Source organism: Thamnophis elegans, chromosome 1 (assembly GCF_009769535.1).
Source record: "Thamnophis elegans isolate rThaEle1 chromosome 1, rThaEle1.pri, whole genome shotgun sequence".
NCBI classification, from domain to species: domain Eukaryota; kingdom Metazoa; phylum Chordata; class Lepidosauria; order Squamata; family Colubridae; genus Thamnophis; species Thamnophis elegans.
This window is the reverse complement of record NC_045541.1, coordinates 159,993,939-160,019,018: the sequence shown is the minus strand read 5'-3', so window position 1 is coordinate 160,019,018 and position 25,080 is coordinate 159,993,939. Positions and strand designations below refer to the sequence as shown.

The window sequence follows — 25,080 nt, the reverse complement described above, 5'->3', positions numbered from 1 at the left end:
GCACCATCAACTAGGAGAGTGGAGGTTATCACAAAAACAGAAAAGCCATTTCCACTGTCCAAGCTACGATGCCCTCCCATCAAATAAAGAAATCTGAGAATATCCAACATCCTTTCTCCCCCCCACCCCCCCACTAAATAAAAAACAAATAAGCAGCTCAAATTTACCTCATTTATGTTTTGGTCTTGGTCCTGCTCCTCCTGGAAGAGGCAAAGAAAACAAAATATCAAACTCGAGCCAAGACCAAGAGAAAAGAAGGAACACAGCCTGCGGAACTCCGTTCAATCTTATTTTAAGTACCCATGATTGCTTTATTATTCATTTTACCTTGTCATCTAAATGTTCCTCCAAAGTAGCACCCTCTAACTCAGGGATTAATTCTTCTATCCTGGCACCCTGGCCAGCCTTCTGGTCCCTCCTCTGTTTCTGGGACTGTTTCTTGGCGGATTCTTGATTCGTTTTTCCTTTTTTGGTTTTCTTGGGTTTCTCCTCCTTGTTTGACCCTGCAGACTGGATATGACAGACCAAAGGGATCAGAAGACAAATTTCACATTATATTTAAAAGAGGGGGTGGGAGTCAGCTCTATTTTTGCCTTACTCCCAACAGCTTCATGATCAGCTCCCGGTCCTCGTCATCCTGATCCTTGTATTTCTCCTTGATTTTTTTCAGCTTGTTCTGTGGGCAAAAACAGAAGGGAGTGCAATTGAAAAGTCTCCTTGCAAACTGCCTTTAACTTGACATGTTACTCTTCAACCACAACAATCCACAGATAATGTAGCTTTCTGTATTTGTGATATATCTACTACAGCACAAAAACATTGTGATACCACTAGACAACCTAGAGCTCGCTGCCTTAGAACAGTGAGGAAAATCTTCAGGGACGACTCTCCTCCTGGTCAGCCCTTCTTTATTCTCCTGCCATCTGGAAGGAGATATAGAAGCATGGGCTTCTATACACAAACAGGCTGAAGAACAGTTTTTATCCATGGGCTGTCAGACTCCTGAATGAAAAATAACCCTACAACAACATAGTGTGATTGACTTGCGGGCCCGGCGAAATGTGCCATAAGTTCACATGGAGCAATAGGACTGGAGGTTTGTTAGTAGGATTCACTGGACTAGAGATTTTCTTTTGTCTTTCACTGTGAGTTGCATTGTGCACGAAGAGAGGCTCAGCCAATTTCATTGTACACGTTGTACACTGACAATAAAGGTTGAATTGAATTGAATACAGTCCTCGCTCTGTGAACTGCAGACATTCTCAAGGAGGTTTGACTGATTTAAGCATCGAAGAAAGGCTCGGTCTGAGGTTTTTCAGGCAGCCTGGAAACAGGCAGTTTGCCTGCAGCCACAGATTACTCAGAACGGTTCAAGGCGCAGTGATATCTGAAACATTCAGGTAAAAGGCCAGGTGACTCTGCAGAATTGCACCATTAAGAGGAATAAAGAGCTTCGCATCCCAGTGTACACAAATTCCAAACAGCCTGAATTGGCTGTCCCCATCATGAGGCTCCTGTAAGTCCCTTGGATTGCAAGGCGATCAAACCAGTCAGTCCTAGAGGAGATCAACCCTGACTGCTCTTTAGAAGGCCAGATCCTGAAGATGAAACTCAAATACTTTGGCCACCTAATGAGAAGGAAGGACTCACTGGAGAAGAGCCTCATGCTGGGAAAGATTGAGGGCAAAAGAAGGAGATGACAGAGAATGAGGTGGCTGGATGGAGTCAATGAAGCAGTCGGTGTGAGTTTAAATGGACTCCAGAGGATGGTAGAGGACAGGAAGGCCTGGAGGAATGTTGTCCACGGTCGCAATGGGTCGGACACAACTTTACAACTAACGGCAACAATCATGAGGCCTTCCAGATGAGGCCCGATTGTTTGGAACTATATTTCTATCATATTTGGGTGATGTTGGATTGTAGGCATGTGGCATAGTTTCTTGCTGAACTCTCAGTGGTCCAAGAATTGAATTTGAATTTAATAACATTTATATGCCGCCCAATCCCGTAGGACTCTAGAATCTCTAGCTTTGCCCACCTGACTGATCAGGTTACCTGAGGAGTACCCAATATGCACACAGTTCAGCTTACCTTTTGTCTCCTCTTCACTGGCTGCTGCGTGCCAGCACCCTTACAATCATTGGGAGAAAGCTGGAGCTGAGGAGAATGATCTTCATCCTTCCCTTTTGCAAGATCAGAATCATCCTGGTCGCCTGGTGGCTTCTTTTTCTTCAGCTCCCTAAGAGAAAGCAGAATTTCATACAATTTCTGCCAGCTAGCTAATTTATTTCAAAATATCAAGGATACGAACCCAAGTCTTAGAAGAAAGGGAAAGGTAGAGATCTCATGCTGGCAACAGCAGCCGCAAAAACTGTAGTAAGCAATATAACTACATGCAATAGAAACTGTAGCTTATGTAGTATGGAGTCCACAACTAACTTTCTTGTTTGTGGGACTCCATAGTACATAAACCTCTTTGGGAAGGCAAAAAAGCAAGATAAAGGAATCTAAGGGGTCATTTAGGTTTAGGAATGCATCTTGCAATAGCTGTAACTACTCAGGCAGATGCAAAACTGTCACTTAGATCTAAATGTAAATAAGTATATCTCATCCGTAGCAACTTTGAGATGTATGGTCTTCAATTCCCTTGCTGGCTAAGGAATTCTGGGAGTTGAAGTCCATACATCTTAAATTGCCAAGATGGAGAAACACTCATCTAAATGTCCCAGCTGGCCTCCTCACCTCCTCTCCTTGGCTGAGAGATGTCTCCGCCCCTGAGACTTGCTGTCACCCTACAAAAAAAACAAAAAACAAAGAGAGAGTTAGACTGTCTTTGTTTCATCAGGATGAGCTGCAGCCAAGTCTTCTATTGATATCAACAAAGAGCTTACCAAACTTGAGATGTTGTCTTTCAAAGCAAATTTCAGCTGCGATCTACAATAGAACAAAGTTGGGCTGTTTTTTTTTACAAGAACAGCCTAGTGAGAAGCAAGTTTATTTATTTATTAAATACATTTTACCAAAAAGAGCTGAATGGGAAACAAAAATACTATACATTACAATTATTTAAAAGAATAAATTAGGCTGAAGTCCTGATAAAACTCACATCCACCCACTAACCAATCCACGTCAACTCTGTCAACCAATTGGCCACAGAATGTGGAAGAAAAATCAGGTCGCTGCCAAAAACAGCTAGAACCAAATACAAGCAAGAGGCCCATGTTTCCCACATGAAAGCTGAGTCAGATGGCAGCTGACTCCCAATATTTACATAAGGCGGCAGAAGAGAGTTTCTCAACTTACATTTATATTAACTTCCCTTACAGTTCTTTGTATACTTTCATAACAAAATATAGATCCTGATGCCCATTCTATCAGTTAGCACACTAAAGCTCTTATCTTTTTAGAACATGAGATTCGGTCACCATAGGGCCTGTATACTCTTGACAGACATTGTTTCCCATCCTTTACTGTAACATTCTTTCAGATTTTTTTTAGTTATGTGGTATGCCCCACATTTCACAAAATTACACTCTGGGCAGTGTGTAGTAGTTGAAAACAGCAATTTAACAGTAACTAAGGTAAAGGTTCCCCCGCACACGTGTGCTAATTTCTGGCTCTAGGGGGTGGTGCTCATCTCCGTTTCTAAGCCGAAGAGCCAGCGCTGTCCGAAGACGTCTCCATGGTCATGACCAACGCCGAAGGCGCACGGAGTGCTGTTACCTTGCCACCAAAGGTGGTTCCTATTTTTCTACTTACATTTTTTACATGCTTTCCAACTGCTAGGTGGGCAGAAGCTGGGAGAAGTAACGGGAGCTCACCCCGTTACACAGTGCTAGGGATTCAAACCGCTAACTGCTGACCTTCTGATTGACAAGCTCAGCGGCTTAACCACTGAGCCACTGTGTCCCTTAACGGCAACTAGAATGCCCCAAATCACAAACATAACTGAAATCATTTTTTTTTAAATCCAACCTTTACCAACATTGGTTCCAAATTTTTAAACTATTTAAATAGCTTATTTTTTAAAAAAATATATACAGATATTATGCTCATTACACTCCTATTCATCCTGAACAAGAAGCAAAATTATTAAACAAAGGTATCTAGGAAGTATTGGCCAAAAGTTTCAGGAGAGAAGTGACAAAGACTAATGCTCAAATCTTACACTTGTATTTGGAACATATTCCAAAGGTGGTTTTGCAAAGATAGCCCTGCTTTCCATTACCTTTGGGACTGAAGATGTGAAAGATCAATGGTTGTGTCTGGAAAAAGTATCTCTGAAGCATTGCTAGTCGGTTCCTCCTCTTCCTCTTCCTCCAAAACGTCATCCTCTTCCTCAGATGATTCTTCCATGCCCAAGGCATCTCCTGCCCCGTTCCCATCACGCTCTTCATCTTGCAAATGTTCTTCGTTCTCAGGTTTCTCTTCGCCCTCCTCTTTATGAGCTTCATCATCACTGCTACTTTCATCTCCCTCTGGTGCATCTTGGTATAATAAAGCCAAAGAAGGAACGAACAGACATTCAATTGCACTCATCATGACTTAAGGCAGGCAAGCAAACAGTCCTTGGAATTTAAAAGGAAGAAAAACTTATGGACTGAAGAGGAGGACAAGATTTGCCTGGGAGGATCAAGCGGGGATCGAGATGTCAAAGGAAGAGACCCCATCTGAGGAAACTTTCAATTTAGAGGAATCAATACAGCTTACTGATCTCATCATTCTAGCAATCCAGAATCATGGAAAGACTCTCAGCAGAAGAAATGGCACCCTATGGAAATGGAAGCCCAGACTCGAGAAACGTCACTTTCTTTGGCAGCACTAGGTTAAAGCATTACCCAAGGGCTCTGTTTCTTCTGCTGCCAGCTCACTGGTGGCACTGGTCACCGTCTCCATGTCTTCATCTTGCACTTTGATTTTCCGCTCACCCCGGTGTCTCCAAACACAGGATTCGTCCACCTGGAGACGGATAAAGAAAGTCAGGTTTTCCTTGGATGCAGGCAGAGCTCTCAGCACTCAACTGGCTACCTCACAGAGGGGGGGGGGGGGAGGAAAGAAAGGAAGAAATACCTGGACCAGAAACTCCAATTGACCGACTAAGACCATGTCTTTTTGAGAATAGATTGGAGAAACATTTGTCTAAAATGGCGTAGGGCACGCAGGTATCAAACTCACGGTGTCAGGTTGCTGTCACGTGACATTTAACAATGTTTTTCCCGGGGTGGGTGTGGCCTGGGCGTGATGCATCCGGCCCACGGGCCGCCTGTTTGACACCCCTGGCATAGGGTTTTCTGCTTCAGCAGGGGGTCGGGTTAGAAGACCTTAAAAGGATCTTAAATTTCAGTTTTACCATAAAGTGAAGTGCATTTTGTGTCTGAAAAGTATAGATTTTGAGAGAGGAGACTGGACTAGCTTTTCCTTCTCAAAAAAATTAATTAACAAAACATCACGGACACAAAACTGTTATGAAGCGATGGACGGAGGCTACTTTAAAGCCTCATTACCATCAAGAGAGTTTTAATCAGGTTCTGCTGACTGATCCTCCCCTCCCCAACAGTTCTTTTAAAAAAACCTTCCTTCAATCCACACAACATGGTCAGATTTCAAAACAGGCCCCACTAATATTAACAAAGGCTATTTTAAAACTCATTGCAGTCTGGAGTGTGTGTGTTTGTGTGTATGTGTGTGTGTCTGTGTGGGCGCACATACACATACATGTGCACCCACACAAGAGAGAGATAGAAATACAACAAACGTAACTGAACAGACATATGTAGATGAATCTGGCAGCAGATTCGGACAGTGAGGAGGTTGGGGAGGAACATGGGCCAGTCCTGGAATCTGGGGAAGGCTCTGATGAGGGCTCTGTGTCAGAGGCAGAGAGGGGTCCAGGGCCGCCTGACAGTTATCGGCTGCCTTTGGAGTCAGACATCAGTGAGGCAGACAAACACCTGGAACATGTTCCCAATGTGCGCATGCGCAGAGTTGCCAGATGAAGGGAACAGTTAAGGAACAAGGGTCGACTTGAGAGTAAGGCCACAGGTGGATGATGAATGGCCCCTCCCAGAGGAAATAAAAGAGGAGCGAAAGGGGAGTGGAGTTTGCAGGAGACAATTAGTTTGCTTAATTGGTTCATGACTCTCCGAGACTCCTTGCCAAGTTATGACGATATCGGCCTGGCGGCTCTCCAAGCCAGATAAGGTCTGTGACTGTAAATCCTTCCTCAAAAGACTTTGCTGGATGTGAATGAGAGGAATTCACAGTAACTTAATAAAAAGGAATTTTTGTCTGCTTCATGGTTTGGGGAAGCCAAGATCAGAACAGCAGACTTCTGGTATATACAAGTAAGAGCTGCTAGGATTTCACAACTTCACTTTCCTCAACCAGAAAATATCCTTTCTCCTAAAATCAACCTAGCAAACAGCAGAATTGAATACTTGGAAGATCTCATCTTGCACCTCATTTTTATACATCCCTAAAGAAGAAACAATAACTTAAGGACATACAGTACCTTAAATAAGAAACTGAAGCCCATCATAAGATAAGAAGGGGGAAGAAAATTCTTTTTTCCTGGAAGAAAAAAAAGTAATTAGATCATAGAGGTTTCCATGAAATTCAGCTTCCTTAGAACATGAATATGAAGTCTGGTTCATAATTTCCCCTTCTCACTGAACTGGGTTATTAGCACCACAGCCATCCTGGGTTGGGAAATGAACTCAGGAAATGTCTCCTTGGAGATCTTACCTCTGATCATGAAGCTTCCAGTTGTCAGATATTCTCCAGTGGGGGCAGTTTTAGACACCTGCATGGAGATTATGATGAATAAACACAAATAACATCATACACATCAAAGAGGTTACCTTATCGTAAAAGAAGTGGGAATGAGGGTTGGATATGTAACAGAAATGAATGCCAGAGTTTTGGGAAGAACAAAAGGTAAGAGATTCACTGGTAGTCGCCATATAATGTGCTTTGACTGGAGAAGGGGGAACTAATTAAGCAACTAGAACTTTCATCCCTGGCGATTTCCAACAATTCCATAGCTTTCAGGGAAAAAACCCACAAATGTGGAAAAACTTATATGAAAATCTTTTTATTTCTGAGACCAGTATTAGAGGAGCAACACAATTAAGTCTGTTGCCACTTGTCTCGGTAAGATAATGTTCTCAGTTTTTTGGACTATTTATTCCTTTATTATTTCATTTACATTCTGTCTTTTCTTTGGAAGTAGATCAGAGGTCTCCAATCTTGGCAACTTTAGGACTTGTGGACTTCAACTTCCAGAATTCCTCAGCCCACCATGCTGGCTGAGGAATTCTGGAAGTTGAAGTCCACAAGTCTTAAATTTGCCAAGGTTGGAGATCCCCGATGTAGATGACACTATATCAGGTGGGAAGGTCTCCCTTAATAATATCCCACAAACAGCCACCCTATGAAGTAGGATAGGCAAGAAAGAGAGAATACATCTGTGAAATTGGCCCAAATTCAGTCAATGAGCTACATTGTTGAATGAATATTTGAATATAGTTTTCCCCACCTAAATTTAACCCTTAATTGTATGCTGCTTGGAGGATGACTGGAACTGTAATTAGCATCTTTGGGAAAGGCTTCAGATTGAAAAAGGGGGAAGCCCCATATTATTCTATGGCTCTGAGCAGCCATCCCAGAAGACTCATGGAACAGAGGCGACTTAATCATCTGCACATTGACTTAGATGCACAATCATCTTGTCTGTGAAAAAAGGAAAACGAAGCAAATTCCTTGTGTAACGGGAAGAGCACAAATAAATTTAACCAGGACAGTACTGTAAAGCCTTGACTAGATCTGCGTGTCAGTACAGGAGAGGAGGAATGTATGATAAAGAACTGGACCCAAAAAAGCCACAAACTGTAAAAGCAATTACTGTGGGAACTGGGAAGTCATAGTAGCCTTGCAATTATTCAATGTTAAAAAAATATGACGTGAGGTTCCAAAACAAGGCATCTGTAGAATCCTCAGTAAAATGTTTCATTTCTTAAAACTAAGCCAGAGATAGGGAAGCTCCCAGTGACTTCATTACCTGATTATGGTAGACCCACCAGGCGCTAGTGATGACCCGGGCATCCCAGGCTGCGCTGTAACACAGGGCCATTGTGCCTGCCTCAGTGAGGGTCCGTGGAGGGATACGATCTCCTGAAACAGCAAAAACAAAAATTGGCCATTATTACAGAATTTCATCACCAACTTGACTTTAAACTTCTTTTGGGTGCTAAATCCCACAATAGTCAGGAAAAGGGGGGGAGTGGGAGGAACATGTGCTAGAAACTGTACTTGTTTTTAAACTGCAGTTAAAAAAAAATAAGACAGTAATTTGACTGAGGAAATCAGCCTTCTGGAAAGCAGAGCAGAAAATAAACCTAGAATAGAGAGCCCATTATTTGATAATATTTGGGATAAGAAACATTTAGGTGTTTCTATCATGGATATCTAAGGGATGCGGTGGCTCAGTGGCTAAGATGCTGAGCTTGTCGATCAGAACGGTCGGCAGTTCGGCAGTTCGAATCCCTAGCACTGCATAATGGAGTGAGCTCCTGTTACTTGTCCCAGCTTCTGCCAACCTAGCAGTTCGAAAGCATGTAAAAAATGCAAGTAGAAAAATAGAGACCACTTTGGTGGGAAGGTAACCGCGCTCTATGCGCTTTCTGCGTTTAGTCATACCGGCCACATGATCACGGAGAAGTCCTGGGACCACGTTGACTCTTTGGCTTAGAAACAGAGATGAACACCGCCCCATGTGTGGGGGAACCTTTACCTTTATCATGGATATATTAAAATCCATGATAAGTCAGAAAAAGTGGCATCCACTAAAGGCCAGGCCATTATTATTTTTTTGTCTTGCTTCTGACCACAAATATTGGCCCCCGTTTAACATATTCTTTGCTTGCTATCCTATCTTGGAGGATGATGAACACGCTTGGATGAAAACTCTGACCACATGCTTCAGGGGCACTCAATAAGCAGTATACAAAATCCAACTCCTACTAGTGTCCTCTAGTAACTGATATTCAAGAGTTGTTGTTTTTTTAAGAGTGCACACACATTGTACAAAGCTGCACTGATTTTGTCAGAAGGAACATTAGGAAATAACAGGATAAAGAAAATGTCCCCTCCTTTCAGCTTTCCCTATCCTGATACTCTTCCAATGTGTTTGTCTACAATTCCCATCACTCAGGCGGGGGGACATCCCCACTAGGAACTTGATGTTTCCTGCTCATTTGAGTCCATACTCCAAAGGTTAGGAACATATAAAAGCTCTGAATGTAGCAGGCTTCCCAGAGAAGAGAGGTTTTTCAACTACATGTATCATTTATGATAGATATGAAGAAAACAGAATTTAAGTTCAATTTGTATCAACTCCAATGCAACCAAGCATTACTCTCAGGAGTACAAAACTCAGGAGTTTTTTTTAAAAAAGAAATTACTTGTTGGATAACCACAATCAGGAATAGACCAGTTTTAAACAATCCTTAGCCCACAATCTATTGCCCCAATGTAAGCATTAACATTCACCCAAAGTTTTTGAAAGCAGTTAAGAGTCCCCAATCTTTAATGGGCCCTTTTCTCTAAACCAGAGGTCCCCAATCCCCAGGACACAGCCCATTACGAGGCCACGGCCCATTCAGAACCGGGACACAGAAGTGGCGGGCTTGTCCACCCCCCACAGGTCTGCAAAGCCGGGAAGGTTGGAGACCACTGCTCTAAACTCTGTTCCCTAAAACCATTACCTGATGGATTCTTAATGACACAACTGGTTGCTCCATGGAGATCAGCATGGACATAAATGTCCCCTTATAGGGAAGAAACAGGAAAGATCAGTTATGATGATAGAATAAAAACAGGCACTGACTAAAGTTGTGTATTCTCTGGCTTAGTTGTAACAAGATATATTGTAACATTAAAGGGATTACAAAGTTTGTGTGTTCTCCACCTTATAACAAAATTATACCATTGCATTGCTATTCCACTACTTCATCAGTAACCCCATCCAGAGTTCCGCAATTAGCAGAAAGCTACACATTATTAATATGACTGTAATCTTATGAGAGCCACTTTATTCAATGGCTTTATTTTTGCATGGCATGTCCTGTTTCTTCCTTGTTCTCTAAACTACAACAAATAATAAACATTGAGCAGCAAATAATCATTACCTCATTATATTAATTACACATCAATACCATAGAAAGGATTGTCAGGGCTGCCTTTAACGCCCTTAAATAAATACTTAAACATCACACAGGATTATATATAAATTAACAATATTCATTAGTACTCTGGGTTATTGTGCACCAAGTCACTCACCTGGATTTAAGTATCGCTTGACAATCATTTCATTTTGTTGTTGGTCTCTTCCAGCTATAACAAGGTAATTTTCAGAGCTAACGAACCACAGGAATTTCTCAAACCTGTGGGATTACAACAAGCCAAAGGATAATATTGATATAAAGGATTCTTGGAAGGTCTTCAGTATAAGGAACATTTAGCCCACCATTTACTAACCTCAATCTCACACTCAGATGCAAAATGTGGAACAAAAGGATTAATGCAGAATCATATTTCAGAAACTCTAAACCAGTGATGGTGAACCTTTTTTGGCTCCCATGCCAAAAGCAGGGGAAGCACAGGGGGGGTTGTACGCGGGCATGCCACACCCATAATACTATGCACACGACCCACCCACCCCGCTAACTTCTGGTTTGTCCATAGGGCCAGTTTTGGCCCTCCGGAACCTTCAGGGAAGCCTCCTGAAAGCCCCTGAAAGCTCCGGAGGGCGAAAAACAGCCTTAAAAGAAGGCCGAACTCAGCTGGCCAGCACGCACATGTACACTGCCAGCTGACAGGGCAACGCCTTGCGTGCCATGACAAATGGCTCCGCGTGCCATAGGTTTGCCATCATGGCTCTAAACTCTTATCTGCAGTGAATTCTGCTTTTGCAGAGATGCAAGACAACTGCAAAGTGAAGAAAAAAATCTAGAAAAATAGCAGCAGCCTTTTCAAATCTAGGATTCTACTCCTTCCCAACTAACTGTATCTTATATTAAAAACATATTTATTTCTGGGAGCAGTGTCACCAACCTTCCATCACTGGAATAGCTTTAAAATATTGATAAATTGTTTATGATAATTTAAAGGATCCACATTTTAAACCCATATTTTAAAAACATTTATATGTTGAAGAATCATTTAAAGTACTTTAAAATGCAGTATAGTAGTTAAGATATAGGAATAGTAGCAGAAAGTTTCTATTTTCTAGCTCACTGAGTGATTTGGGGTCACTTTCTTTCAGTCCAATGTAATTCAGAGGGTTTTATTGTGAGGGGGGGGGGGGGAAGTAGAGAGTATACATATACCCCTTTGAGTTTCTGAATCAAAGACAAAATACAAATTGCACACAAATAATATCAGAGGAACAGGTACATATGAACACAAGTTGCACTTTTAAAAAGTGTTTTAAATGATAGCTATGGGATCAATCTATCTAAAACATCTCCATTTTATGTCCTTCAAAAGTATTGGGACTATCACTGGTCATTCTGGCTGTCAATCTTTTGAGCTGGCAGATATCAGGTTAAGGAACTTGGTTCTAAAATATAGCAAAGGAAGGAAAATGCTCAATTTCATCCTCTGGCCAAAAAAGAAATAAAAAAGAAGTTGCAATTGCTATACTTTCTCTGTACTAGGCACATACCTACAGCCTCCAAAGTCGTAGAACAAGCTTATATAACTTCCTTCAGCTTGAGGAACATTAGCAAGGGTAGTAGAGCATATTGGGAACTATACTTCAAAACTATGTGGGGTCAAATCCTGTTTTCTAGGAGCAGATGCAGGAATTTTAAGAGACGAATGGATACCTTAAATAACTGCAAGGTTTTAAAACACCCATTTTTGCTTCTTATCATCAATCCTGTCAAATGTAAAAAAATGTTGAGCCGAACCAATCAAGGCAGGGTGCTACGGACTTCAGAAGTGATGTCTGCAGGCCACATACAGCATCAACCTACATTTTTTGCACCCTTACTCTAATATCATAAATTCTAGAATGACTGAATATTCAGTCAATGCTATATCACATCTGCTTTCAACCCCCTGGCTTCTCCCTCAAAAATGTAAGGTACTCAATGGGTGTTTTCTTATTTCTATTGCAGGCAACTCACCAGTAAACCTTTCTAGCCTTCTGAATGGTAGTAACTGTTTGGACCTCTTTCAGGGTTTGCTTGGTCTTCTTTTCTGCTGATTTGAAAGCCTGTGTAGAATGAACAAACAAAACCATCCACCACAGTTTTTTTTTTTAAAGAAGCAACCCAACCTACACCCATCAATAATTTGGAACATGAGTCAAACAAAGCTGTCCAAAAGAATAGCCATTTTCTTCTAGAATAATACCAATGTATTATTCTCCTACTAACTGCAATCCAGGTTATTTTTCTGAATTTCCTTATGCCCTAATGCTGCTACAATAATAGTATTTTTGATCACTTTTGTGAGTCTGCCTATATTTTAGTACAAGCTCTCATCATGCACAACTTATATCTTGACTTTGCAACATGCTGTCTATCGGCATCTATGAGTCCACCAACAGTTCTACCAGTCCTGTTAATTAATTTTTAACGGTCATGTGATTAACAAAGCTGCATGCTGAAAAACAAACGAAAAACCTCCAACATTATCTTGATTCCCAAAGGGCTCAAAAGTCTGTCACATGATAAAAATGAGAACCAGTTTCAGATCAGTGCTTTGGTTAAAAATGTGCCCATTTGCTCAGGAAAAAAATACAAAGATAAAATGGGAAATAGAAGACTATATCTTGGAAGGCTAGTGAATAAATGTGGAGCATTCTCACTAGTAGGCCTTCTGGTAAAGGATTGTTTGATGATGGGCCACACTTACTGCAACAGCAACCCACCAAATGCATCAACCAGCCAAACAAGCATAGGTAATTCCTGGTTTAACCCAAGTTAAACTTTAAATCTCTTGATTTTATCCACTGCTTGTCAGTAGTTCCAGTGAACTAAATAATTTTGCAAAACCATCTTCTTCAGCATGTTCAATGTGCCACTGCATAAAAATGGTGCAGCTGATTAAACCAAAGGCACAGAGTTTCAGGAAAACTGAAATTGTAAGTTCTCTTTCCATAAGTGATGAAGGCAAGAAAGCTACTAATGTACCTTTTCTGCTGCTTCCACCGTTTTCTGGGTTTTTCTGGCTGCGTGTCTCTTGTGATCATAATATCTGAGAAACATAAGCATGTCATATCTCTAGGCCAATCCTCTCCAAATGAAGAGCACATTTCAAGATAGATGCAAGGTATCTTTCTCATCTTACATGACTTGACTAACATTAACTGGGGAAAAAATAGCAGATTTAAATGGAACGCTAATGGTGGCCTCCCTTCAATTCTTCAACCAAGCCATCCCAAAGGCCCCGCTTTTAAAGGTATGCCAGCCAATTCTTACCCTTTTCTTACTTTTTGGCATTTGCGTAAGCTGACAAGCTGAGATCCACATCCACCAGCATAGGCTGATTCTTCAGAGGCTTCTGGAGTTGTTTGACTTTCTTCTTCTTTTTCTTTCCCTTTGATTCTTCTACTTTAGGTTTTTCCTCCTCTTCATCCTCCTCGTCTTCCTCTTCTGAGATCACATACGGGTTTCTAACGCAGCAAAAAAAAAAAAAAACGTTTTGCTGACCAGAAGCATCTCTTTTAATAATAATTTTAAACAATTAATGTATCTCATATTCAGGAGGATAGCTGAGTAAATTTGATCACCATTTTTCATTCTGGTTCTGTTCTACATTCCTGAAGATATACAGTAAAATTTTGCATGGTTAACACAAGTTAATGATATATATATATATGTATGTATGTATGTATGTATGTATGTGTATGTGTATGTGTATGTGTATGTGTGTACATACATATATATATATATATATATATATATATATATATATATATATATATATATGTTATAGTTATGCTGATAAATAAATAAAGGGAGACTAGTATAGATCTATTTCAAGCTATTTAGCTCTCATCAGCTATATCTATACTAGATCTATACTAGTCTCCCTTTATTTATTTATCAGCATAAATATAACAAATGTAACAAAAAGGCAACAGTAAAAAATATTGGGTTTCTGTCTGGATGGTCTCTTGTGACGAGCTGAAGCAAAAATATATATTTTTAAAGTCACTATATATATATATATATATATATATATATATATATATATATATATATATATATATATATATATATATATATATATATATATAATATGTAAATGAAAGGTCAAGACAAAAACAAACCCAGGCTATATATATAGCCTGGGTTTGTTTTTGTCTTGACCTTTCATTTACATGTAGCTTCAAAGCCTGGAAATATTTAGCAAGTTAACACAGCCATTTTCAGAATAGTGAGTTATACAAGTATAATTCCAATTCAACAATCGTCATTGTTCCTGATCTTGAAATTACTGGGCTACATCTCCCAAGATCCCTAAGGCATGATCGTTCTAACTGATCTTGATAAGAACTGAAGCCTAATATCTGGATGTCAACAGATTCCCTTCCATTATATGAAAATACAATATTGACCTTGATAGGCCAAAGCCTTGCTCCATTCCAGGGCACTCCTCCCATCTGCTTGGTAACTTACTTTAGGAGCATTGTGAGATGGTTTGTCTGCAGCTTCAATTCTTTGATGGCACTTGCTACTGGGTCTCCTTGGGCCTGGGCTTCTTTGACAATGACTCCAATCTCTGTCCAATCAATCTGATTGGCTAAGGCACTGCGGACCACCTGGATGGCTCGATCAACTATCTCCAGGTTCATTTCCACAAGCTCACCTTTCACCTTGTCAATTTCCTTTGGAAAGTAAAGGAGACAGTCACTGTTGAGACACCGCTTTTCCCTTTATCACAAAGATTTAAAAAATTAGAGCTTGCTAAAGACTTCAGAGCTGAATGTACCGAGACTTAGTATTTGGATGTTGGTTATGCTATGAGTATTGTGCTATAGGAACACAAGTAAATTGTCAAGAATTGATAGAAAACCATTGCTCAAATATAACTGGTGAACTGAAATAACAAATTATGGGATTTAAAAGGGGGAAGTTGAGGGGGGGGAAGAAAGACAGGTATTGCAATTGTGTAGATGAAGGGCAAGAAATGGTTTTGTTTATCTGGAAACATAAAATGGCTATGCCCGATTTAATAAACTGGGAAGTGGGTGCACTCCTGATCATAATTGATCTTTGTGAAAAATAGGCTCTCCCTAGACCAAGGGCAAGGCTAGCAGATTTATTGATTACATGTATCACCAATTCTCATTCACAAAATTCTCAGTGGTTTACAATTTGCAGAGATATTTAGCTGTTTGCTGTAAAAAAACACTATGCATGACTACATGTTCTACTGGTAATAGTTCTGAGGGGAAGGTGTGTGTGTGTGTGTGTGTGTGTGTGTGTGTGTGTGTTTAAGTGAATATACAAACATGACAGAAACACACAAAAAAGATGTACACCCTGATGTTCTTCCGAATATCTGAAGCTGAAAATTGTTTGCTCATTTAGCCTAGCCTTTCCACTCCAGCAAGCATTACCTTTCTTCCCCTTCGTAATTTTAAGATTTATTCCTACATGAACACATTATTTTACTGAAACTAGGCTAGAATTCCTTGAACGAGACAAGGCATCTGAGATTGTGCAAGAATTCTGCCTTCTGAACTTAAAGGAAGCGATGTTTCTACCTGAGCTTGATGAAGAGCTTCTAATCTGAATTTGTGGTCCTTCCGTACATTTTCCAGCTTCTTCAGTGCTTGTTTTTCCTTTCAAGAAAAAACACAGAAGTGGCAGAAGAAACATACTCATTTGAGTCTTCTCCTAACATAGTCAGAGGAAGTGAAATGTAAAATGAGAAGAATGGAAGGCAATGGTAACTTTTGAACACAGGGCACAAAGCAATGTTAGTTTATTTTAAATTCTGAAATTGGGAAAAGTGCAGTATACGCCTCCTCCCTGTATACATATATAAACTTACCCTTTAAATCAATAGGGTAATGCAAACAAAGGAGAGGAAATCATAGAAACAATGACAGAATGACCATTTGATGTGATTTAATGGTCCAAATTAATGATAATTAAGATAATGTTAGACGCAAGGGTTCACAATACTTTTTTGTGATATAGGCACTTAAAAAAAACTCTTGAGCAGTATGAAAAGAATTTTAAAAAAATACACTTGTACATGCTCAGTCTTACTGGAGCTTCATCTGAGAGACAGGTGGAGTAATTCTGAGGACACCAAGAATTATATTGAAAAAGCAGAGAGGAAAATTCAAACGTATAAGAACAAGGAAAAAAATATATGGAGGTTAAACTTGTCATTTTCTAAAACCAAAATAGCCATGAGTAAAAAATGGAAATGAGAAGATCATTTTCTTCTTAAAACTACAGTAGCATAAAAGAATTAACAGAGAAAATATATAGGAATATAAAATTTCCATAATAGTAACTTAGGATCAAGTAAAATAGATTCCACATTGTTCAACCTAGCAAATTAGCTGTTATTGGTAACCATTCTGGTCGAATGATAAAAGGTAACTTCATCATTGCTTGTCCAGACAAGCCAGAACTTGGCTTATTGGCTAGATCAGGGCTGTCAAACTCCTGACCCGTGGGCCAGATGTCTCATGCACTGGCTACGCCCACGGCATTTATCAAAGGGGGGGCGGGGAGTCCTGATACGTCCCGTGATGCTGCTGGGATGATGTGAGTTTGACACCCCTGGGCTAGATTACAATATAATTCTTCCCAGGTGAACTAGAGTGCCCATTTTTCAGAAAAAAACAGTTCAAGACTTTAACTTTTTCACAAGATGAGTACCTGTTGCAATGCCTTTAAGTCTATCTTCTGGCTTTCCAGCTTAGAGTAAAATTCATCCACTGCCTTCCAAAACCATAAAGAAATACAAAACATAACAAGAAAAAGTAAGTTAGAATATTTGATTGCACCAGTACTCCTTACTTAGACCTACTTAAAATGGCCACTGGAAATTTGCAAAACTAATTTCAAACACAAAGTTTGCCTCAGTAAAGACATCTCTTTGTGCAATTTCATTCCGATCAGCTTTGCCACAAACGTTCACTACCCCCAAAAGCCAAATAACGTTCTCTCAAGATCCATAATTCAAAACCTTAATGTTCTCCTTAAATGTTCAGTCAGATAACCAAATCATTCTCATTAACAAACACAAGGAAGAATTCTTGTTCAGTGTAATTAATTACATTTTCAGCCCTTGATATGATAAAAATGACATATAACATCCAGAACCAAGATGAACACTGTACCTTGTTGAAAGATTCAAATTCCACATAGGGACATTTTGAGTGTTGAGAAAACAAGAAAGGGTGAAATTCCTCATACCTGAAAGAAATGCTTTGCGTTAGTGTTGGCTAACTACCAGGGCACAGCACAGTCACAAAACCCACTTCTCTCAAGATACATACGTGAGGATTTCTTCAGGAGATTTGTTTGGTTCCAGACTTGGTTTTTTCTCCCTTTTTTGGATGATGTAGCCCTATTAAAAAGATGTAGGGAATGGAAAATCCTTATGCATTACATCTATTTTCCACTGCTGGAAATTTAAGAATGTATCCCCTTCAGCCACTGCAGGTCTTCAGTTCAATTAATGAGGCTTTTTGTTGCTGTTCTCTTTTACAGTGTGTGTGTGTGTGTTTCAGCAATCAATCAACCAAACTTGGTACACAGATATGACTTACTCTCTGGAAACAAATACTGTGGGGTTAAGACACCCCTAACACCCCTCGGTGTGTGTTCTGTTATGATACAGACTGTAGTGCCTTCAAATGGCTTCTACTGTATTGCCATAAAATGACTTATACTGTACAGCGCAGTGGAGTTGCCATGGTAACGGCTTCACAGTACTCCACTCCCTCTGGTAAGGAGGAAAATCCAACATTAGAAATTACGTTTGGTCCGGACATTTTTCCCCCTACAAATAAATGCCCAGGCAACACCAGGTTATCAGCTAGTATGATTGTTTAAAGTATAATCTTTATTGTCATTGTACTTAAATACAACGAAATTGGTTGAGAGGGAGCAGCTCCTGAGAGGGGAGCAGCTCCTGTCAGCCTTCTGATGCAGAAGCATGAACCATTGAAGGATCCTGCTGTGGAACCTGGCCCACGGGACAATCCCAAAGCAAGATACCATCTTGCCCAAAACTTGGGAGAGAAGAAGAAGAGACGCCTTGCGGAGGTGCAGGAATTTCCCTCAGACTGTGTATGCCTTCGGGAGGAGGAGGAGAGGTCTGAGCAGTTTGAATTTGCTGCTGATTTTGGGCCTTCTGAAATTCTTTTTCTAGGGCCTTCTGTCTGCGCTCTTCTGCTCTGGTAGCAGATTTAGAGGCCTTGGGGGTTCACCCCTGAGGAAGGAGCATCTTTGGATGGTCTCTTCCTGCTGCTCTTTACTCCCGATGGCCCTTCCTCCTCTAAGCATGTTTATGATATAAACATTAGCAACATGGTCTCAAGGTAGTAAGCCCAAGGTCAGAATTTCTTGGGAAAAGAATTACGAAACGGCATGAAGCAACAGAAAACTCAACGTGTAATTCCTCTGCATAATATTTGTTACAGCATCTGTGGTGTGGAAAGCCAAATTTCCCTCCCCTTCATCTCCCCAGCTTCTTTTGTTGATATAGTATTTCCAAAAGAACCAACGGCAGCCTTGATTCTTAACTAGAAAGACTCAAGGTACCTCCCTCTTTAGAAGTTGTGCTGCTGCAAAGCTAGAAATGCTTTAAGCCCATTGAGTGTGCTAGGTATAAAAATCAAAGCATTTGTCCTCAAATTATAAAACTACCTTAGCATTAAAGTTCTCGGTTTCTTCCATGCAGTCTTCAGCTTTTTGTAAAGCGGCTAGTACCTTTTCAATATCTAGAAGAAGAAATAGGTGTTGAAACTCAAGACATATAAAACTGCACATTCTTGCTATGCAGTGGTGGATTCTGGATCCTGGTGCAACCGGTACGGTGCAACGGGGCCAGGTGTCCAAGCACATGTGTACTTGCTGCCCGTTCTGCTCCAGTTGCTCGGCAGAGCATCGCGCAGGCGCCACACACTCTATGCACGGAAGCCCCAAAAACCTCAAATACCAGCAAGGAGCGCAGGTGGGCGGGCTCTCCAGAGCACTGTACAGGAATGGTACCTGGTGCTCCCGACAGGCACCGGTACGCCCGTACTGGGGGGTACCAGTCATAACCCACCACTGTTGCTAAGGTACAGTATATCCTCTGTATGTTTGGACTGTCAGAGAACAGGCTGCCCAGAAAATTGCATGAACCCTAAGATCAAGATTTTTTTTGAAAGGGAAACCAGTTTTTAAATAACTATCACATAATATTATAGTACACAGGAAATGATGCTAGACATTAACACATTCAAATGTTTCAATACCTACCTTTACTTTCTATCTGCTCTACTTTGATGCTACCTGAAAATCCTGCTTCTATAAGGCAATGTTCAATCAGAGTGATCCCATAAGCTGTATGGGAAGGGAGAAAGATATTAGTTATTAAAAAGCTAAAATTTGAGGAAAAAAGGTGTGGCTTCTTCTACATCATTTAGTGGAAATGCTGGTTTTTAAGCGGGCTGATTTTGATTATTGTAAAGATAAGTTTAGAATGAGAAGTCTCAAAATAGAATTGAACATTTTGATTTATACATGTATGTTATTTCATACCCTCAAATAACATATGATCAAATCACCTTGTAATTTTCTAAAAAATAGAAGAAATTGATACTTACGAAGGTGAGGATTTAGGACTCTCTTTAGTTGATCTCCCTTAGGTGCGCTTGTTATTAATTCTGTTAACCTACAAAAGGAATGAAGAAATTAAAAAAAAAACTGATAATATACTGTTAACATGTACAATAAAGTTAAGCAAGGCATGTTTGCTCAGAACATATCAATTGTTTTTAAAAAAACAGATTATTCAAATTATACTCAAGCCTAGATAATGTAGAGGAATTATTTGTATAACAGATCAAAAATAACTTCTTGTACAACTAATATTGTTAAATATAGCCTAACTCAAGAGAAATACTGTTATTTCATGGATCTAATAAAGCAGACTCCAATGCGTACATATGCAATCTATTTGTAAATCTTTAATATGGCTCAAGATTTTTCATTTAGAAGTAGTTTCATTCTGTATTCTTTAAAATGTTTATTTGCTTTCCCTATTGTAAAATGAGCTAATAAAATTTTTAGCAAGGAAAAGAAATCTCAGGAGAACTAAATATTACACACAACGTCATACTACAATACTATTGCTCTCACCACAAAGCATGAGGACGTCTTTTTTTAGGGCCAGAAAGCCAGTAAAATATCGTTCTGAAAATGTACACTATTTTATCAAAATACTCCTTCACATATTCCAATCACAAGTTTCTGGAGGCAAGGATCCTTTTTTATGATAAAACTAGCTGATAATCTGGCATTGCCCAGGTATTTATTTATCCTAATCCATACATTTGTCCTCAAAAATAATCCTGGCCCAAACCTAATTTCTAACATTGGATTTTCCCCCTTACCAGAAGGAGCCCCTTTGTGGAGTACTGTGAAGCCATTACCATGGCAACTCCACTGCGCTGTACAGTAGAGGCAATTTTAAGGCAGTACAGTAGAATTTATTTTAAGGCACAACAGACTGTATCTTAACAGAACACACACACCAAGAGGTGTTAGGGACGTCTTACCCCCACAGTATTTGTTTCCAGAGAGTAAATCATCTGTGTACCAAGTTTGGTTGAAATTGCTTGAGGCGTTCCAGAGATAGGCTGGAACACACAGACACACAGACGCACAGACACACACACAGCCATTTTTATATAGATAGAAGTATTACAAAAACCTGCCATACTACTTACAAACAAAAATGCAAAATGAGAAAACAAAAGATGTAAGCAAAAATTTCATACCTCCAACTAGTACGTCTCTTAAAACACGTACCGGTAATTTATGCTTATCTCTTAAAGCTTGAGTTTGCCCCAATTTTAAGCTCTTATAAAATATAATAATACCTTTCTAAATTGGGCAATGATGTTGCAGTTTTGGCATGATCAACTGGATAATGTTCCCGCACTGCAAATTTGACATCATCTGCATCATCTGTGCGAAATCTCAGGATATTCAAAATAAGGTACTCGTGGTCAGTAAGAACAATATTGCCCTGCAACAAATTCAGAACAGTTTGTAATTAATGTAGATCTGAAACTTTTTCCACAGAAGCTGAGATTTTAATCTGTGTATTTTCCCCTGTGCAAGCTAGAGGGGATATTCAGATAAAGTTTCTGGAATATTTCCAAAATACTGTAAGAAACTTTGAAAATGAGACAGCACCAGAAGTTAATTTGGAAGCCCTAAATAAATGAGGATATGATGAAAAGAGAAATATTTCAGAGTTAGGGAAGACATGACATGAAGTTTCCTTTTCAACAATGGCAAGAATCAGCTCCGTAAACCATGACATCATCAGAAGATATGAGGAAATAGAAAATCAGATATGGCTTCTTCCCAACTTTGGCATCCTTCCAAAATCTGAATTTTAAGATGAGCAGAGATTAACACCAAGATTAAAATTAGGCCAATAATCAAGAAGCAAACAATACCTCCATCAAGGAACAGTCCAACAAGCTAATAGTAAACACTCCCACCAACTTTGACAGGACAAGCTCTAGTATATAAAATGAAAGCAAATCCCTCTCTCTTCTAGCACTGATGATGTTACCTAGTTTGAGTAATGAACATCTGCAAATAAAATCAACCAAGTTCAAAGAGCACCAAGGGCCCCTCATTGGAATGTTAGGTTTGTAATTCACCAACTCTACAGCCATGTCTAAACATTCTGTGACCTCATCCCCACATCTGACAGAACCAAGGTGGAGCAAATACCAGGAGATGAGACTTTGAAACACCCCTCCCTTTTTTTAGGAAGGCTTTTAGAGGAAAGAGATTGTCTCTAGGCACTTGTCTCAGACATTTCTTTTTCTACTTACTCTGTCATAAAGCTCTATAATCAAATGATATGCTGCTTCATCACTCCCAAACTGGAAATCGACTATTCTATCAATGCCAAGTTGTTTCACACTCACAAGCCTTCTGGACTTTAAATGTTTGCGACACTATTGATGAAAAAAGAACAAAGAAATCTTAAAACAATGGCAGAGTTATATGCATTCAATCAGGACAGAGTAGGCAACCTTTCCATATATATATAAAAACAAGACTATCCAACATACATTTAGGATCCTGGAACATTTAAAAACTGTTCTAACAAGGTATGGAGTAACTAGCATACTGGCATGTGTTTTTGCCTTTAATTAAACAGGAAAAAAATATGTTCGTTTGTATGTGTATCTCATGTACATATGTGTGTGTGTGTGTCTGTGTGTGTGTTTAGTTTTCCATATATATAAGTATATTTGTGTTTCCATAAAAGAAGATTCAATTTCATTATTTTATCCTTATCAACTTTTTATTACAAAATCTTCCATTTTCACTGAAATGCCTTGGATGTATGATAGCTTAGCCACAAATTATCTTGCTGCCCTTGGATAAGGAAAATAGTGTGTCTGTTATTAAATAAAATAAAATGATTATTAATAGTCTTCATATTAGTTCAAAAAACTCCATTGCATTTGACAGTGGGAAGCCAACAGAGTATAGTGGCTAGAAAGTACATGAAATTCTCTGTAATACAGGCAAGTTTGGACTCCCATCATCTTTCAACATTGGCAACAACTCATAAGAGCTGGACAACACTATTTCTAGAGGGCCACACTTTGTCCCCCCCTACTCTAAGAAATGGTATTGCCTGAACTCGGCTATGATATCAGATGGCCAGTCTCACAACTCAGTTCATTTTAAGAAAGAATGTTAATATTCTCCTTTTGAAATTACACTCATGGGAAAGTGCACAGTTCAGCAGCTGTGTATATACTTTGCATTTTGAAGGCAGCAAGTTGAATCTCTAATATGCAGAGACAAAATGATGAAATAATAATAATGATAGAAAAGATCCTTCCCTGCCTTAATCCAGAGACTGAGTAACAGAATAAGTGCTGAATCAGAATAGGACACTTTTATGACTTCCTGTTTTGGGTACTTAGAAAATACTATGTAATTTATGAGGATGATGAGACTACAAACAATGTTTTATTTGGAAATATTTGTAAACAAATGTACTCTATACTAAACTTTATTGAATTAAATGGAATTTCAGGTAGTCCTCAACTTACGACCACAATGGAGCCCAACATTTCCATTGTCAAGTGAAACATTTGTTCAGTGAGTTTTGCCCTAATTTACAACTTTTCTTTCCACAGTTGTTAATTGAATTATGGAAATTGTTGTTAGTAACACGATTGTTAAGTGAATCTGGCTTCCCCATTGACTTTGCCTGTCAGAAGGTGATTGCGTGACCCCAGGTCACTGCAACCGTCATAAATATGAACCAGTTGCCAAGCATCCGAATCTTGATCACATGAACACAGGGATGCTGCAAAGGTCATAAGTGTAAAAACGGTCATAGGTCACTTTTTTCAACTTTTGAAGAGTCACTAAATGAACTGTTGCAAGTTGAGGACTACTTGTACTCATCCTCCTGCTCTTGAAGTAAACTAGCAGAATTTCTAACTGAGTCAGAAAAGAGACAACTGCCTTGTGGTTATCAATCTCGCAAAACAACATCTATGTATCTCGTTATTAACCCAAAAACAAATTCCGCCAAGCAAACTGGTATTTACAAAAGGAAAATCAACAATTACTAGCTTCAGTTTTCTCACCATTCTGCAAGGAATCTTTAATGAACCAAAAAAAAAAAAAAAAACTCAACTTACTTTCATTGCAAAACCAGATGGCATCATGTTTTTTGGCCACTCAAATTCTGTCATATGAATCCTAATGCCAGATTCCAGAAGAAGTGTAGCCTTGAAGTCTGGTCTAAAATACAATGAAAAAACACACCCCAACCTCTGATACAACAGTTGTATTTTTTTCTAGAATCCCAATATATATAAATGTTAAATCTTCTTATCAAAACTTCCAGTTTGTTTTCCTTTTTCACTGAATTCAAAATCTTAATTTGGACAACTGAATCATAAATATTAATCTATAAAATCTTCATATATCTATTATATTTTATATTCTGTAAACCGCCTTGAGTCACTATGTGCGAATAGGTGGCAATATAAATTCCCTAAATAAATAAATAAATAAATATGCCGATCACTTGACTGAACACTCAAAAGTGGCACACAATCAAATTATTTGTGTCTTGGTCTTTAAAATATTATACAATATGATAGATACAGCCCTACATAATATAGACATTCTGGCAGATTTTCTTTAAAGAGGTTTCACTAAAGCTTTCTTAGAAGTCAAATGTTGTGGTTTATTTTTTTAATTGCTTTAACTGATATTTAAAAAAACATATTTGATACAGCTTATTTGCCAATTTTAAGATACTGAACACTGACATAAACATAAGCTGAACTACTGCTGTTCAAACTTCTGTTAATTTGTAAAATACTATTTTAAAAAACACTGTACATTTGCTTTAAAAAGGCACTTGGTGTGTAAGTCAGCAAAAGATGTACTGAGGAGACGGGGTCTTCAAAAATATGAAACAAATAAGCACCAACAGAAATAACTAAAAAAAGAAAAGAAAATAAATTTTGTTCTTACTTTTGGAATCGGATTAGGTATGTCTTATTATCCACGTCATAAACATTGTTTACCCTCATTCCCAACAAGCTGTAAAATGAAAAGAAAAAAATTAGATTTCTATATATTTCTGATCATTTTATGGGGAAAAAAAGAGTATTTTTTTAATAAACTCTTTAGCAAATTATTTCAAGACAGGTGGAAACGGCAAATTTATCCATGAATTCAAGGAAACCTGATTTCATGCACTTAACTAACTTATGCGTCATACAGGTAGTTTTTGACTTATGATCACAAT

General features: G+C 39.1%; 1 protein-coding gene across 1 annotated transcript in view; it reads right to left on the bottom strand.

Annotated features, from left to right (window-relative positions):
* NEMF (nuclear export mediator factor) overlaps positions 1-25,080 on the bottom strand; it is a 31,371-nt gene that overhangs the window by 5,144 nt on the left and 1,147 nt on the right. Inside the window, exons 2-29 of the mRNA XM_032236962.1 lie at positions 24,804-24,872; positions 23,957-24,059; positions 22,115-22,240; positions 21,140-21,288; positions 19,862-19,929; positions 19,515-19,598; positions 18,918-18,991; positions 17,543-17,613; positions 17,384-17,459; positions 16,920-16,982; positions 15,785-15,862; positions 14,694-14,902; positions 13,502-13,684; positions 13,203-13,266; positions 12,192-12,280; positions 10,339-10,442; positions 9,765-9,827; positions 8,060-8,172; positions 6,745-6,802; positions 6,512-6,570; positions 4,839-4,959; positions 4,229-4,487; positions 2,892-2,934; positions 2,743-2,792; positions 2,092-2,239; positions 599-676; positions 328-510; positions 168-200 (exon numbers count right to left, since the gene is read on the bottom strand). Coding sequence (XP_032092853.1) covers positions 168-200; positions 328-510; positions 599-676; positions 2,092-2,239; positions 2,743-2,792; positions 2,892-2,934; positions 4,229-4,487; positions 4,839-4,959; positions 6,512-6,570; positions 6,745-6,802; positions 8,060-8,172; positions 9,765-9,827; positions 10,339-10,442; positions 12,192-12,280; positions 13,203-13,266; positions 13,502-13,684; positions 14,694-14,902; positions 15,785-15,862; positions 16,920-16,982; positions 17,384-17,459; positions 17,543-17,613; positions 18,918-18,991; positions 19,515-19,598; positions 19,862-19,929; positions 21,140-21,288; positions 22,115-22,240; positions 23,957-24,059; positions 24,804-24,872 — 2,818 coding nt within the window. The remainder of the gene's footprint in view (positions 1-167; positions 201-327; positions 511-598; positions 677-2,091; positions 2,240-2,742; positions 2,793-2,891; positions 2,935-4,228; positions 4,488-4,838; positions 4,960-6,511; positions 6,571-6,744; positions 6,803-8,059; positions 8,173-9,764; positions 9,828-10,338; positions 10,443-12,191; positions 12,281-13,202; positions 13,267-13,501; positions 13,685-14,693; positions 14,903-15,784; positions 15,863-16,919; positions 16,983-17,383; positions 17,460-17,542; positions 17,614-18,917; positions 18,992-19,514; positions 19,599-19,861; positions 19,930-21,139; positions 21,289-22,114; positions 22,241-23,956; positions 24,060-24,803; positions 24,873-25,080) is intronic.